Genomic DNA, 16,064 nt, shown 5'->3' with positions numbered 1-16,064 from the left:
GCACAGTGACGGCCCCGCCCGCTCTCCGGGGCACCCACCTGCTTCTCCGTCATGGCGTACAGGTACTGGCGGTCGGGGCTGAGGACCAGGTCACGCAGGATGGGGCTGCCCTCTTGGGCCACCACGCTCTCGTAGGCCAGGGCCGGCCAGACGCCGGGGTTCGCCAGGTCCACCAGCATCTGTGGCAGCGAGAGCCACGTGGTGCTGCCTCAGTGCCTTCCAGCCGCTGCCCACCCCCAGCCCAGGTGTGGGGTTGGGAGCGCCCCAAGCAACCCCCCCCAAGCCCTTGAAGAATGAGGCCGAGGCCCCCCCACCACGCCCAGGAGCCGGTGCGGCCCAGCCCCTTTGCCGGGCGTGGGGGTCTCTGAGGGCTGGAGAAAACCACAGCCCTCCAGCCACCACCCGTCCCGAGCCGCACAGCCACGTCCAGGGCAGAGGCGGCAGGAGCCCGGGGCGGCCTTCCCTGGGGCCAGGCTGGGCATCCCCATCGCCGAGGGAGGGCTGTTTGTGCAGAGGGGAGGGGGCACGAGGGGCGGTGGGCCCGCAGGGACGTCCAGTGCAACTGAGGAGAGAGACCAGGATCCTCCCAAGTGGGAGGCAGGGGGGCCGGGGCCGAGAGAGCGGGCACCGCCAGCACGAAGGCGGGAGGGGGCGGACGGCGCAGGCATGAGGAAATACACGTTCTACGTCCCAGACGCGCGGGGCTCACTCAGCCAGCTCTCGCCGCTGCGCGCCACGCTGCGAGTATCTTTAGCTGCTCTCACCAAACAAAGTATTTAATTAGCAGCGAGAGCCGGGGGGCTTTCCAGAGACGGGACTCGTGGGGCGGCCGGCTCAGCCCGCAGGCAGGCTCCCGGGGCCGCCAGCCCACCTCCACCTCGGCCCAGCGCCCCTCCCTGGCGCCTCACGCTGACTGGACAGGGCAGGGCAGGCCTGACCGGCCAGGCGAACACCCCCAGCTCGGGCCAGCTCCATGGCGGCTGGGAGAGGGCCCGGCCGGGGAGGCCAGGGGGAGGGGGAGGGGAGGGCCGCATTCCTGAGCGCCCGCGGCCACCCCCCCACTTCCGCTCAGCTGCCGCCCCGCCGGGCAGGCAGGCTTAAGTCAAACCAGACCCGGAAGAGCGGAGTCCAGCGCCTGCCGGCAGGGGAGGAAGCAGGACTGGGCCGGGAGGGAGGAGGGGGGCAGGGGGCGTGCAGCAGCCCAGCCTCAGCCCCCCCGGGTAGGGCCTGGAGGGGTGTGCCCGTCCAGCTGTCCATCCGCCACGCACCCAGCCTGCACCCCCCAACCCCAGAGCCTGCTGCCCTGCTCTCACAGGGAGCTGACTGGGCTCTGGCCACGGAGGCCGGGAGGCCGGGAGGCTGGCCTCTGCACCCACACCACCTGGGCCCAAGCCCTGTTCAGGCGCGTCCCGGCTGCGGGGCCTCTGCCTCAGGGTCCCCCACGCAGCCTGAGCGACGGGAGCCTCCCCCAACACCAGAGCCACTCCGGGGACTAAATGACCCAGCAGAGGGTGCCCGGGGGGCCAGGCCCCGAGGCAACCCCCAAAACCCAAGGGCCGGCCACAGAGGCGCAGCAAGGCCAGGCTGGACCACAGCCAGGGAGCGGGCACTGGACGGCCAGAGGGCAGGGCAGGGCACCAGGGGGGACCCAGAGCTCCAGACTCATCTCAACACGAATGGCCCAAACCAGGGTCCTTTGCGCCTCTTCCCTGCAGGCGCCTCCACCCGCCGCAGCCCCCCTGGAGCCCAGACCTGACACTGCCGGGCCCCAGCCTCTCCCACCCGCTCGGGGCCGAGGGTGCAGGCTGGGGCGTGGACGTCGCATCAGCGGTGCCCCCACCACCCCGTAGGGGACAAGGGGGACAGTTCAGGGAGGGCGGCACCCAGGGGAAGGCACAGTCCCGGGCAAGGTGGGAGGGCGGCCAGCCCGTCTCTAGAGTGGCCCCGCCCCCAGGCCCGCCAAGTGCCGCGACTCGACAGGTGGCTCCCAACAGCTGCGGCAGGAGTGTGCTCGTCCAGCTGTCCATCCGCCACGCACCCCTCTACCACCCACCTGCCCTCCACTGGGCGGCCCCAGCCCTTAACCTCGCAAGGCTCCCCTGTTTCCGGAGGGCACAGAACAGGGGGGGCCAGGGAGGCACGGCCCACAGGCCAGTGGGTGCACATGCCCCATTCTGTGCACCGTGCAGCCCCGTCCAGGCTCCGCAGGAGCCCCCCACACACACGTGACAGACCGGCTTTCGGCCAGTCCTCGGGACACACCTGCCACGGAGCCTGGTTTTCGGGCTGCAGGGCCCGGGCAGCACCGAGGTAAACGAAGGCCCACAAGGACCTGCCAGAGAAACCCCGGGCTCCAGACCGCCCGCTGCAGCTGGGGACGCGGAGTCTGCTCCACAAGTGGGAGGAGGGATGCGGCAGGCCACCAGGAGGGCGCTCCGGGGAGAAGGGGCGCGCAGGGCGGGTACGGGGCCCAGCAGCTGGCAGGACAGCGGGACACACACCACTGGCAGCGTGCGTGCTGACGCCACACCCCTGCCCACAGCGGTCACTCGAGGGCCACCCACCTGGGGCGGCCCACCCTGGGCAGGAGACTCCTCATTCCCTGGTGTCCTCCCTGACCTCCAGCTGTCACCTCTGTGCTCTGCAAACCTTCCCCCCACGACCACCAGAACTCTCCACTACCAGCTGAGAGCTCTCCTTCCCCAAAGCCAGCTCGGTCCCCCTGGCTTGAGCGGAGCCGTCCAGCTGCCCTGGCACGCCTGCCGGCCCAGAAACCCACCCAGCCCGGCTCTGACCCAGACCCTTGGACCCTGCTCCCTTCTCCACCGGGGTCGTCCCTATTCCTCTGTACAAGGGGGAGTCCCCTGGATTCTGAGCTGAGGCACAAGGGCTGTCAGTGCCCCCACGAAGGGTTTGGGCCCCAGCAGCCTCTGGGAGCCAGGGCCAGGCAAGGCACTGACCACGGGCTGTGTACCTACCGCCACCACGAGCCCACCGCACCACACAGACGGGCCAGGGAATGGGTTCACCTCAGCATCCCCAGGCCAGCAGGACCCTGGGGCCCAGGGCCCAGCAGACAGGAAGTCCTGCACAGGGGCCCCTGGAGGCCCCAGCCCTAGGCTGGCCAGCTGGCTGACCCATACCCACCACTGCGAAGCCCTGGCCAACGGCTGCGGGCAGGCAGCTGACGGCCCGGCCAGGTCAGCTGTCTGTCCAGCCCAGAGCCAACAAAGGGTCCATTCTCTGGGCCGAGGGCGGGTGTGGGCACCAGGGAGGATGTCTGGGGCGTCCAGGCTGCATGCCAAGGCCGGCACGCGCCCTAGCCCCCGGAGGCAGGGGGCTGCCCAGCTCGGCCCCTACCGGGAAGGGCAAGTTCCCTGTCCCGCCCACCCCTGTCTATCTGCAAAGTGGGGCTGCCCTGGCTGAGCGAGACTCCTGGTCTCCGGACGAGGATGAGGGTAGGAGTAGGACAGGCCCTTGGGTGGGGGGACAGGCAGAGAACGGGCAGCGGCCAGCAGGCCACCGCGGTGCTGGGACTTCACGGGCACCCCCTCTTCCTGTAGATGCAGCGGCCAAACCTGTTCCCAGCCCCCAGGAGGCAGGGTGGTCCCGGGAGGGGCTACAAGGGACGGGAGCCCTGCCACCCCTTCCTTCCCGGACGGGGCTGAGGCCGCCCGATGGGTCCAGCTCCCAGACCCCTCCCCACCCCCTCACAGGCCACCACAGCATCCCCCCTTCTGTGACGGGGGGCAGGTTCCAGGCCCCTTCCTGGGTCCGTCCTCAGAAAGGCCAGGAAGAATTTGATACTGGAAAAGCAATTAGCAACTTCCTCTTGGCAGTAATTAGGTAATTAAAACATGATTTGCAGGAGGCCTGATGGTTGTAATTGGGCCAGATACACCTGGTAAGGTTGGGGTGTGGGGGCCCAGGAATCTCATCCTTCCTATTCTCAACCCTCAACACGCAGACGGGAGAGCAGGGACCAACCAACGCAAGCAGTGGTCCTCCCTGACCCTCAGTTTCCTCATTTGCCCACAGACACCCCACTCACAGAGCTGTGAGAATTAAGAAACTCACGGCTCCTAAACGCGGAGGGGCCAGCCCAATTGGGAGGTGCTTGGAGGGGGGCCCCCACGGCTGAGCCCTGCCAGGGGGGAGGAGGTGACAGCTGTCCTGGGGAGTCTGTCCCCCTGCTTCTGGAGGCTGCAGAAAGTTGGGCCAGGAGGCAGCAGCAACCACCCAGCCAGATGTCCTTGTCTCAAACCCGAGACCCCCCCATCCACTCTACCCCACCTGCACCAGCAGTTGACGCACCTCCTCCACTTTCCCAAAACCACCACTGCCCTCCAGCTCCGTCCTCAGGCCTGACCTCTGCAGCCTCTGGTGACCACTGCAGGGTCACCAGTGACGTGTCCACCACACCCAGAACACCCTTCCCACGCACTGCACAGCTCCTTGGCCTGTTCCGGCCTCCGTACCCATCTCCTGGGCTGCCGGGGGCTCCCACACCCCACTGCAGATGGGCCCTGGAGGGCAGAGCCCTGTCTGCCCAGGGGGCAGGGGTCCTGCACTTTGTGGGTGGTAACCTTGGGCCGTGTGAGGCCACCCCCACCAGGCTGGCCCTGAGCCTGGGCACTCGGGGGACCGGGCACAGGAAGGCCACTGCCGGCCTGCACCCAAGGGCATCGTTCTTTCCAAAGGTGCCCCGGTGCTGACGCCGGGCCTAAGCCTGACCAGCCAGACCCTGCAGGGAGGTGGACCTGGGGCAAGACCCCTGTGGGCAACCCCGCTGGCCGTCACTGCATGTGCCCTGGTGCAACACTGGCTCTGGGGTGAGGGCTGAGGTGGGTCGGACAGACCCACAGGGTGACCAACAGGTCCCTGTGCCCGCTGGCTCAGCCTGCCGCAGCCAGCCAGCCTCGAGAGCCAGAGACCACATCACGTCCCCCAGGACACAGCCACATCGCGGGGCACCATGCGATGCCACCCGCAGGTTCCGGGGACCCCCGCCCTGGGTGGGCAGGGGCAGTGCACCCATGGGGCCCCACGGGCACAGCAGCTGAGACACGCAGGAAGCAGGCGGCTGAAGCCCCTCCACTCCCCACCGACGACGCCTCGGGCAGGGAGCACCGCAGGGACCCAAAAACTGTCCACGAGGTGGGCTGCGTGCTGACCGCTGACCCACCCACCGCCGGGTGCTGGAAACGGCAACACGGACAGAAACAACGTCACGTCCACCCAGAAGGAGGCGACGTCGTCAAGAGTGTCTGGAGCACAGGACGCCCCCACGGCACAGGACTGACTGCACAGCACAGGTGAGTCTCGCAGGGTGCTGAGCAGAGGAAGACAGATGACGTCCCGGGGGACTCGGGCCACAGCCAGGCCCAGGGACGGATGGTCAGGCCTTGAGGGGACCCACGGGAAGGGCAGCGCCCGAGTAGGCGCCCGCCGTGCTCTCCTGTGACACCTCCCGGGCCGGGCGCTTTCCTGAGGGTGGGTAACCTTCAGAGCGGATGCTGGAAATCTACGTGTCCTCCAGACTCCCGAGACGAGCCCCGAGGGGGTGCAGGCAGCAGGCCGAGGAGGCGGCCCAGCCAGGCCCTGCCAGCATCTCTCAACAGGTCAGCGTCCCCAGCGCCACGGGGCCTCCCCCACCCCCCACCCCCGCACAGACCTGGGCTTTGGGGAGCAGGGGTCTCCACAGACGCACCAAGCAGGACGTCGGCCCGGGACGGGGGCGCGCAGCAGGGACCCTGCGGACAGGCCGCCCTGGCGCAGAGACCTACCCACAGCCACTCGGCTTCCAGGGCCTCTGAGTTTCAGAATCCTGGGGCGGGGGTTGGGGGGGTGCGTGAAGGGAGGGGCTGCCAGGAGGCAGCTTCCAAGACCAAGATCTCTGGAGGGTAAAGGACGTTCCCCTCCCGGCAACCCAGGCCCAGAGCGCTGCACTCGGCAGGCACGCGGAGCACTGATGCCCGAGGGGCCGGAGACCAGGCCAGACCAGGCCCGCTGTGGGGACAGAGCACGGAGACCGCAGCCCGCGGTCTCTCCTCCCTACGGGATCACCGCACAGGCAGCAAGCACTGTGAACCCACTGGTGGGCCCAGCCTGGGGTCCAGCTGCGCGGCCCCGGGGCCCACCCCGCGGCCCGGTGCCCCGTGGGCCCATGATGCACCCCTGCCGCTCAGGCCGGCCCACGATGCTGTCTTAAGACGTAGATTAGCTGCCGACACTTAACCGTCGAGAGACGTCACACAACACAGATCTTCAGGTTCTCTCGGAAAACCGGCTAACTGGGGGGACGGGGCCACGTGCCTGCCTGGCACGGCCACCAAGCGGCAGGGCCAGCTGCGTCCCCAGCGCAGTCCGGCCCTGCAGCAGTGGCAGGACAACCGCTCTCACCAGGCCCATGCCGCCAGCTGTGGACTCGCAGGGCAGGCGCCCCGGCAGGAGTCCACAGGCTGTTCTCCAACCCCCCACTCCCCCGCGGGCACCCAAGGACCCGGAGGCCACCGGGCAGGGGAGGCGCAGGAGGGGACAGGCAGGGCGGAGGTCTGGGGTTGTCTGCACAGGAGGATGACGGCCTCGGTTGGGGTCGGAGGGGCAGGTGGCGGGCGGGGCCTCTGGGGAAGGGCAGCGGACTTGGGGCACCCCAGCCAGCCCTCAGCGGCTCAAGCGGGCAGCGCTTAAATTAATCAGCTACAATTTTACACAACACCGTTTGGAGATGGCCCAGAGCCAGCCACGTCTCTAGGGCTGCCCAGTCGCTTTTTAAAGCCCGGGAAAGACCGGACGTGGGGAGGATGGGGTGTGTCAGCGCAGCGGGCCTGTCCCTGGGTGCAGGCGAGCCCTCAGGCCCAGGCTCCCGCTCGGGGCAGACAAAGGACACGAGACAGGGAGCCAGGGCTCGCGGCTCACGTGGTGGGGCGAGGCTCCGGCAGGAAGGGCCTGGATTTCAACCCCGGAGACAGAGCCGAGGGCCCAGCCCGCCCCAGGCTCGGAGGAGGCAGCCAGGCGGGCCAGCAGGGAGGGGGCACCGTGCCGGCTGCAGTGCCCCCTGCCCCGGCTCCGGCCCCCGGACCACGGCCGCACCCACCCCCGGGCTGGGTCAGGATGACACGAGAGGGACGAGGCAGGGGTGGGAATTCTGCTGCCGAAGGCCAGGCCCGGCCAGGGAGACGTGGGCGCCCGCAGGGAGCAGCGTCCTTCAAGCGGGCCAAGGCCAGAGGCCTCTCCTGGGGACCTCAGGAGGTCCAGGAACCGGTGGGCCGAGGGGAAGGGAGCCCAGGCCTACGAGCAGAGAGGGGACACCCCTCCCCCCGGCCCTCACACCGCCCCAGGCCCCAGCGCGGGACAGGGAGGCCCGGAGAGAAGAGGACTGGGCCACCCACGAGACCTGGTGCCCACGGGGCAGGGGCGCGCAGGGAGGAGGGGTGCAGGGGGCCGGTCTGCGGGCGAGGGGGCAGAGCCTCAAGCAGGCGCCGCCCCTGGGCGTGGCCAACCCCACACCCCCGAAAAGGGCGCCATCCACTCACATGGTGTGTGGGGCCCAGCTGGATGCACCAGGGTGGACAGTGCCCTGGTGGGCAGGTGCGGGGGAGGTGCGGAGGGGCGAGGGGACCGCAGCTGTGGCTTCCTCACTCCCGAAGCAGCCTCTTCTCACAGGCGGGCCCAGGCCACCCCCGTGGTCCACTCTCGGGGCCTCAGTTTCCCCTCGGTGGGACTGGGGCAGGGAGCAAGACCGGCAGGCAGCGGAGGGAGGCTGCGCTGGACTCACGCCTTCCCCCAGCCTCACAGGGTGGCTGGCTGCCGTGGGACAAGGCGGCGCCCGGCCAGCTGCCCGCCAGCCCACCAGCCATCGAGAGGGCCCCTCCCAGCCCCTGGAGCCCGGGCTGCGGCCAGGTGGCAGGCTCTAGGGCCCCGCAGGAAGGCCTCCAAGTGTTTCACCTAAAGCCGAACCCCACGGGGGCTCTTGCCGCAGTGGGGCAGGCCCCGCCAGGCACAGCCCACCAGCGCACACCCACGGGGGTCCACGGCCCCTCTCCTCTGCTCCCCCAGCCCTGGGGCGGCAGCAGCGAGCTGTGAGCTGGGTGAGGTCCCACCCCTAGGAAGGGAGAGTGCCCTTCAGCCAGGGCGCAGGCAGGATGCGACACCAGGGCCGGGACGGGGGGCACAGGGGCTGGCCCGGAGGGTGGCAGGGGCCCGAGCTGGGCTGCCACCACCCCAGGGGCCTGCAAGTCCTGTGAGCAGAACTCCGCAGCACCCGGCCCGGGGGGCCCTCGGTCAGCACGGCCCCCACTGCCCGAAGCCCTTGCTTCAGGCTTGTTTCACAGATGGGGAAGCTGAGGCTGGGGGCAGGGCCCTTCCCAGAGGCCACAGAGCCAGCCGGCAGTGGGACGTGATTCCCAGGGCACCCAGCATGGCAGGGACGGGAGACACCCCACCCCGCACGCTCTGGGAGCAGGCAAGGCTCTGGCTGGCCCCGGGCCCAGGCCCACCCCCGGGCACACGCCGGCTGGGGAGCTGTGTCAGCAGCAGCCTCCGCAGGGCTGTTATTTCATGCACGAGGCCCCGCCCCTGCGCTGATCCTTGGGGCTCCCAGGCACCCCCACCCCGATGCGCCCCAGGAACTTCCTCCACAGCCGGGCGGCCCTCCCCTGGCCTGGTCCCTAACCACCCACCAGGTCGCAGCTGAGCCGTGGGGGGCTGCTGCCCCAGAAAGCCCGCCCCTGCCCAGCTCAGCCCAGCACCTGCCGGCGGGGACACAGACCTGGAAGCACGGGACCGGCCCGTCCCAGGGGCCCACGAGGGGCCCAGGAGCTGACCTCCACTCCAGAGCACCCCAACACTGGCGCTCCAGCGGGGGCGGGGCGCCCCCTTGCCCTGCCCTCGGCCCTGCCGTCTCCCTGCAGGATGCGGCCTCCCTCCAGGGCAGAGTGCTGCCTCAGCAGACACCGGATCCGGGAGGGGAGGGGGCCCCACAGGCCTGCCCCGCCCCCGCCGCCCACACCCGTGGGGAGCAAGGCCAGCAGCTCCGGCGTCACCAGGCCCCGACGCCCAGCCAGGGCCTCGGGCCGGACGCGGAAGCAGCCCACAGGGAGCGCTCAGGCCCGGACCCGTGAGCCCCTGGAGGTCCCCGCCCCCGTCCACGGCACACAGAGCGGGGCAGCTCGCGCTGCCGGCCCAGGCTGACCTTGCGGATGCGGCCGCTGCGCGTGCCCACGAACACCACGGTGCGGCCCCGGTAGTCGTAGGCGGCCACCGCGGTCAGGCCGTCGTCCTTGTCCACGAACAGGGGCGTCCCCTCGATGGTGACCGTGCCGCCCAGCGGCTGGTTGAAGTCCTGCCCGCAGAAGTCGTCGTCGATCTGGAGGGGCTGCGGGAGCGGGGGAGGGTCGGGGGTGAGGCCAGGCGCCTGGGGCCCTGCGGGGCGGCGCAGCCAGCACCGGCCGGCTCCCCTCCCCAGGCTGGGGCGGGGGCTCAGGGGCCGCTCTCCAAGGCCTGCACAGGCCACACGTGGGGCAGCGGCCTGGGCGGCGGGGGCAGGGGTCAGGGACTCCTGGACCCACTTGACAGATGGGGAAACTGAGGCCCTGGAAGCCGCTCGAGGCCCAGGAGCAGGCGCCAGGGGTGGGCACCTCTCACACACACGAGGCACAGGCCCTGCGTCCACCGCTGAGTGGGGAGCAGGCAAGAGGCAGCCTTGGGTGTGGGCAGGGAGGGGCCAGGCCTGCTGCACAGTGAGGCCGCACAGGCGGTGGCCGGGGACTGGTGGGGCACTAGGACGGCTTACTCAAGACAGGACACAGCCTTACACCTAAAAGGCAAAGGGAGGGGCTGGCTGAGAGGAGACGGCTACGGTCAGAGAGGAAACAATCGATAGCGTGAGGTTCCGGAGAAGGGCCTGGGAGGGCGGGGCGGGCGGGCGGGCGCGGGGGCTGGAGGTTCCGGAGAAGGGCCTGGGAGGGCGGGGCGGGCGGGCGGGAGTCTGCGCGGCTCCCCTGCAGCAGGCTGGGGGTCTGAGGTTTGCAGTGCGCGAGGTCACCAATGCAGAAGGAGCACAGGCGGCGGGGTCAGGGCTGGGCCAGGGGAAGAGGGGCCAGGGGGGCAGTGGGGACCAGGCCCAGGCAGGGGGGACCAGCCGTGGCACAGGGCGCGCAGAGCACACGGAGATCTCGGCAAGCGCTGGCCCGCCGAGCCTCGGTCTCTCCACCTATACGATGGAGATCAAACACCTTCCTCGAGAGGCCGAGGGGAGGATGGGCGATGCACCAGCCTTGTGCACCCAAGGCCGAGGTCTGGAGAGCAGCCCTGCTACGATGAGGCCCCGCCGCACACAGCAACAGATGTGAGAAAGAAGGGCCAACCCACACTGCTCTGAAGACAAACCAGGACGGAAATGGGAAAACTGAGGCCAGGGAGGGGCTGGGCTTTCCCTAGGCCACCAGCGCGTCCCAGGCAGCGGCATCAGAGGGTCTAAGGCCTGGCACTGGAGGTCCTCTACCCAGCGACCCTGAACAAGTCCCTTATCCCCTCTGAGCCTGGGACCTTACTCAGAGAAACAATGGGTCCTACTGCCTGGGGGTGTGCAAGAGACACCCCTCAAAAAGCAGCTGGCCCCTAGAGGACCCCATCAGGGCCTAGAGATGGGACTGCCGGCTCCTGAGCGCCCAGCCCCCGGGCATTCGGGCCGCTCCCAGGTCAGGTGCATGGCCAGGCGCCCAGCGCAAGAGTCACAAGAGCCTATCAACAGGACCCAGAGGGAGGACAGTATCTGGTGTCCACCTGACCCTGGTGTGGCCCCAGCTCGCCCCTTACTGGCCGTGTACCTTGGGCAAGTCACCCCGCCCCGGGCAACCCTGTCTCTGAAATGGAAACAAGATGGGGCCCGCAAAAGCACCCACAACAGCACCAGACGCGTGGTCAGAGGGGCTCCGTCCAATGGCCGCGGGGGCTCGTGGACTCGTGCACGCGGTCACGCCACCCCGTCTTCTAACGGGCAGGACAGCCGCAGCCCAGGTGCAGCCCTGACCCTGGGAGACGGGTCAACAGCGGCCCCCAGCGCAGGGTGAGCGCCATGCAACGAGCGGTCGGCGCCTCGTTCCGGGACCGCGGGACGCTCACCGAGTTGATGCAGCCCAGCTCTTTGTTGAGCAGCCAGGGCAGCGAGAGCTTGCCCTCGCCGCGGTAGCAGGACTGGATGCGCTCCTTGATCTTCTCCTTGATGGCCCTGAGGGTGAACAGGCACAGCACCGACTCCCGGGGCGGCTTCACGCGGTTCTTCTGGCCCTGGGCAAACACGGTGAACAGCACATCCTCGTCCTCGGCCAGGCCCAGCTGGCGGGCCAGGGCGCGGCCAGGCCGGCTCAGGTAGGCGTCCTGCACCAGGCGGTACTCCACGCCCGCCTGCTCGCAGCCAATGGGGAACTCGACGTAGGAGTAGAACTTGGGGTCGTCCACGCACAGCCGCACGATCTTGGACGTGAAGAAGTGCTCGCCGGCGGCGTCGGGCGAGGTCAGCTGCGTGTCTAGCTGCAGGGTGAGGTAGTAGACGAAGTGCTCGCTGCGGAAGCTGTACACGTAGTAGATGTCGAAGGCCGGGAACTTGGACAGCGTGTCCGAGGGGATCTTCAGCTGCGAGGACACGAACTCGTCCTGGTACACGAAGCCGAACATCTCGGCATCCTCCTCGTTGGCCATGAGCCGGCGGCTGGACAGCGTGGGGAAGTACTCGGACTTGCCGTCGATGGGCGTGCCCACGAAGAGCTTGGCCTGCGCCTGGCCGGGAGGCCCAGCGATCAGCACGCCCGCCATGCTGCCCGCCTCGCGCACGCCCGACAGGTAATGCTCCTTGCGGTGGTGCGGCTCGCCCAGCTTGAAGAGGTCGTCCAGCCGCAGGAACTGGCAGATGCCCTGCGAGGCGCTGCCGCAGGCCAGCAGGCGGTTGGCGGCCTGGTCCAGCAGCAGCAGCTTATTGACGTTGTCGGTGCTGCCCAAGCCGTGCGGGCAGGACTGCACGCTGGGCGGAGGGTAGCACTTCTCGTTGTCTTCCACGGGGCCCGTCACGTGCGCCCGCAGCAGCGTCAGGTTCCCCGACAGCTTGTAGATGCGGTTCACGGCGCCCACGTACACCTCGCCCGTCTGCTCGTGGACCACCAGGTGGGTGAGGGCCCATTCACCGGCCGTGAAGTTGCGGAAAGGGGGCTGTGGACCCCCGCCCGCCCGGGGCGCGGCCCCCAGCAGCAGCAGCAGCGGCAGCAGAAGCAGTGGCGGCGGCAGCGCCCGTGGGCTCAGATGTGGCGGCAGCATGACGGGCTGCGGCCTCGGGCTGCGGCGCTCAGGTCCTGCAGGGATGCGCATCACGGGGCCGGGAGCCTCAGCCCTGCGGGGAGAACGGGGGACAAAGTGTGTAAGCGCTAGCAGCCCTCGCGTGCCCCCCCACACGCACACACGTGCCGTCACCGAGCTCCACGCGCCCGTCCTCCCCTGGGACATCCCACTTCTGGGGCGTGACCCACCCCTCCAGGAAAAGCCCGAGGTGCAGGAAGCACACCTCCCCGCCTGGAACCCTGCAAGCGGCTACACCAAGCCTAGGACCTGCGGGCAGCACGGGCCACACACGCTCCATCGCTGCCTGGGCCACCGTGGCCGGGTGGAGGAGAAAAATGAACCCAGAACAAGAAGGTGGGTGACAAGGGCTCAGGGTCTAGATCGGGAGCCCCACCGACACCCAAACCTGGGGGCCACCACCCCCCGACTCAAGCCTCCCCACGCCTTAGGGAACAAGACCCCCAGCTCCAAGCTCCCAAGGTGGGTGACCACCTCTCTGCCCGAGGCCCTGGGCAGTCCTACTCTCAGCTAGACAAGGACGCTCGGGCGGGGCCCGCAGAAGGGGGGCCAGTCGCACTGACCCCAGGGCCGCTCCCTGCTGACCCCGGCCCAGCCCCCAGCCCTGCACCTCCCACCCATCATCCCCACCCCCAGCCCACCGGTGCCCCTGCCCCGTGCGTGAGGCCCCCGAATCCTGCCCTGGCCCTACTTCCTCTCGGAAAGTCTCAGCTCCCCGCAGCCTGGAAGGTGGCAGTCGGGCACCAGGGTAAACCTAGACCCTGCTGCTCTGCAGCCACGTGGCCCCGGTGGGGGCTACTCCTCTCTGCCAGCCTCGGTCTCCCGATACGTGCAATGGTAATGACGACAGCTCCTCTCCCGGATGAGGGGGGTGCCCGCTCAGGGCCAGCAGGGGTCCCGCCCTGGCTCTGCTGGTCACACCCCCAGACGGGCTTGCTGGGGCCTCACCCCACTCCCGGATGGAAACCGACCACAGCAACGCCGGGTCCCCACTGCAGGCAGGCACTGGCGCGCAGCACACACTCTTTGCCCCCAGACAACGCCTCTCGTTTCACAAGTGGGGAAGCCGAGGCCCAAAGGATAGGTGCCTCCTGCCAAGTCCAGGCTGGGAACTGGCCCCAGAGCCTGTGGGTCTCCGGGCCCCCACGTCTGCCCCTGCAGCACAGGGCTCCTCTGGCCTCCTGCCCACAGCCCTCGACCTGCGGGCCGAAGGCAGCAGCCGTCCCTCTCAGTCACCCCGTTTACTCTGTGGCATGGTGCTCGCTAACGGTTTGTCATGCATCGCTCCCCGATGCTCCCCACCAGAGTGGCAGCCCCACGAGAGCAGGGCCTGGCTCTGTGGTTTCCCGCTGAGCCCCCGAGGCCGGCCCAGGACCCAGCACCTGTGAATGAAAGAGTGAACCACTGGGTCCTGCAGAGCAGGACCTGCTCCCTCCCTGTGTCCTCACTCCCCACTCACCGGATGCCACTGAAAACCTACACCTCTGCTCAGGTGGTGAGGAGGGGGGATGCTGAGGCTTAGGATATGCGGGCCTTTGGCCAGGATCCCGCAGTAGGGGGACAGGGCTGTGCTGCCCGCAGGGGCCCCCCCAGCAGGCTGTCAGCTGCCTTCCTGCAGATCTCCGCCCAGACACCCCAGGAACTATGGCCGCCGGGTACCTCGCAGGCGGCCCCTGCCCCCAGCTCAGGAGCCCAGGGCAGACCTGGTGGCTCCTCCCGGTGGCGGTGAGGCCTGGGCTGACAGCCTGGGAACTCCAAAGAAAGCATGAATCACGCACCACCGTTTATCAGTTCAAAGAAGGCCTGCAATTACCAAGGGCTGGGCTCTCCCCTCCTCTGGGATAATTATACGCATCTTAATGCATTTACGGACCCTACTTTTTATATTAAACGGGAGGAACCCAGCTGAAGAAGCACCATCCAAACTCCAGCCTGGCCGGGGGCCTGCTGCCCCTCCCCCAACAGAGCTGCCCGAAAGGACCAGCCAGAGGCACGGGGCTGCAGCCAGGAAAGGGGCACCAGGCCTGGGGCTGAGTCCTCCTGGCCACCACCTCACAGGGGCCACTGAAGACTTTGGGTGACTGCCCCTACCCAAGAGGGACGGGCCCGCAGCTCGGATACACCCAAGGTCACCCAGCTAGTTCTCAGCACTCCTACAGGGACCTGGACTCCCACAGGCCTCCAGCCTGCCCAGGAGAAAATGCATTCACTCCATGCTGGGCTGGGGGAGGGGAGCAGCAACAGATGCACGCTCTGGGCTGGGGTGGGGGGGCGGTGAAGCAGCAGCAGCGCTGGGGTCTGGGGAGCCCCTTCCACCTGCCCCAGAAGGACCAGGCCCCAGAGTTGGCGGGGGAGGGGCATCCTGGGCACAGAGGAGCCAGAGCTGGGGGTGGAACCTGCTGGACCACGCAGAGGGTGGTGAGAGTGACCGCAGCGCCGGCACAGGAAGCAGGCTGGGCCTGGCCAGTGAGAAGCAGACCGGGAAGGAGAAGCGGCCTGGTGCCGGGTGTGCCGACTGGAGGTGCGCAGGGCAGGGAAAGGCCAGACGGGCCGGCACAGTGGCCTCCACTCCTGCACAGGACGGGCTCAGCTGCCCAGCAGAGCGTGGAGCAAGCGTCATCCCCTGCTCTCTCCCGGGCCCAGCGGCCACCACCACTCCTCGCCCTGAGAAACAAAGGCCCTCAGAGGCCTCTTCACGGAGGGGCCGCCCCAATCTTGCGCCCCCCCCGCCCCCCGCCCCACCAGATCTGGATTCTTCTGGGGCACGGACAGGTTGAGGTGTGGGGGACCGAGAAGACACGGCCCTCCTACCCAAAGGTACCTTGTCAGCAACTGGGACCAAGAGCTGCCCAGTCACCCCACCTCCCCCAACAGAGGCCCCGGGAGGTGGTCCCCAGCCGCCCGCTCCCCCTCCAGGCCTGCCCTATGGGACCAGCATGCACAGGACCAGGATCCAGGGCCACTGGAGTCCTGCTTCGCAGAAAAAGCACCTGCCTTCGGGCTTCCCTGAGGGTCCTCTCCTCCTGACGCCATACTCAAGACGCTGGGACCTTCAGGGGTGCGGGGGAGCTTAAAACACACAAGCCACAGCCAGGAGCCAGCAAAGGGCTGTCTGCTTTGTCCAGAGCCCTCATCCGCTCCCACCCCCAAGCACACACCTCAGCCACACCGGGGCGGGCCGGGCCTCGGCAGAGCTGTCCCCCCTGCCTGAGATGCCCTTCCGGGGCCTCCAGGGCCCCCTCCCAGGCCCCCTTGCTGCCCGGCCCTGAAGGGAATCACTGGCTTCCAAGTCCGCCTCTGGCACAGGACCGGGCATGCTCTGGGCTGCCTGGCGCAGCACCTGGTCTCTCCTGCACACCCCAAACCCGCAGGGAGCCAGGGGACCTGCCTGGGGTGAGCTCCCGAGGGCCCAGGGCCTCCAGAGGGCCGGAGGAGCAAAGGCTGAGCCCACCCCCGCGCAGACCCAGAGAACCGGCCTCAGCTCGGAAGGAGGTGGAGCAGCGCGGACGGCCGCGCTACCGGAGCCCAGGCTCGCGGGCAGAGGCTCGGTCCACGTCCCCCAACACACACCCCTCTTTCTTTCAAGGGGCGTGGCCCCAGCACCCCACAGATGAGCCAAGGGCAGCTCCCGGCTCTAGGCAGCCACCGGAGCCCCTCTGGCCCTCTCGCCCCCTTCCCGGTATCCCCTAGGGTCTCGGAACGGGCGGGGGTACCCG

The 16,064-nt window shown here is 69.0% G+C and overlaps 1 protein-coding gene across 1 annotated transcript in view; it reads right to left on the bottom strand.

Moving 5' to 3' along the window:
* The window catches only part of PLXNA1 (plexin A1), a 39,563-nt gene extending 26,681 nt beyond the window's left edge, over nucleotides 1–12,882 (bottom strand). Inside the window, exons 1-3 of the mRNA XM_030850742.3 lie at nucleotides 11,125–12,882; nucleotides 9,194–9,376; nucleotides 39–179 (exon numbers count right to left, since the gene is read on the bottom strand). Coding sequence (XP_030706602.2) covers nucleotides 39–179; nucleotides 9,194–9,376; nucleotides 11,125–12,495 — 1,695 coding nt within the window. The 5' untranslated portion in view covers nucleotides 12,496–12,882. The remainder of the gene's footprint in view (nucleotides 1–38; nucleotides 180–9,193; nucleotides 9,377–11,124) is intronic.
* Nucleotides 12,883–16,064: the final 3,182 nt, after the last annotated feature.

The sequence above is a fragment of the Globicephala melas genome, chromosome 11, assembly GCF_963455315.2.
Source record: "Globicephala melas chromosome 11, mGloMel1.2, whole genome shotgun sequence".
NCBI classification, from domain to species: Eukaryota; Metazoa; Chordata; class Mammalia; order Artiodactyla; family Delphinidae; genus Globicephala; species Globicephala melas.
Note: the sequence above shows the minus strand (reverse complement) of the source record. Positions and strands in the feature narration are given on the sequence as shown.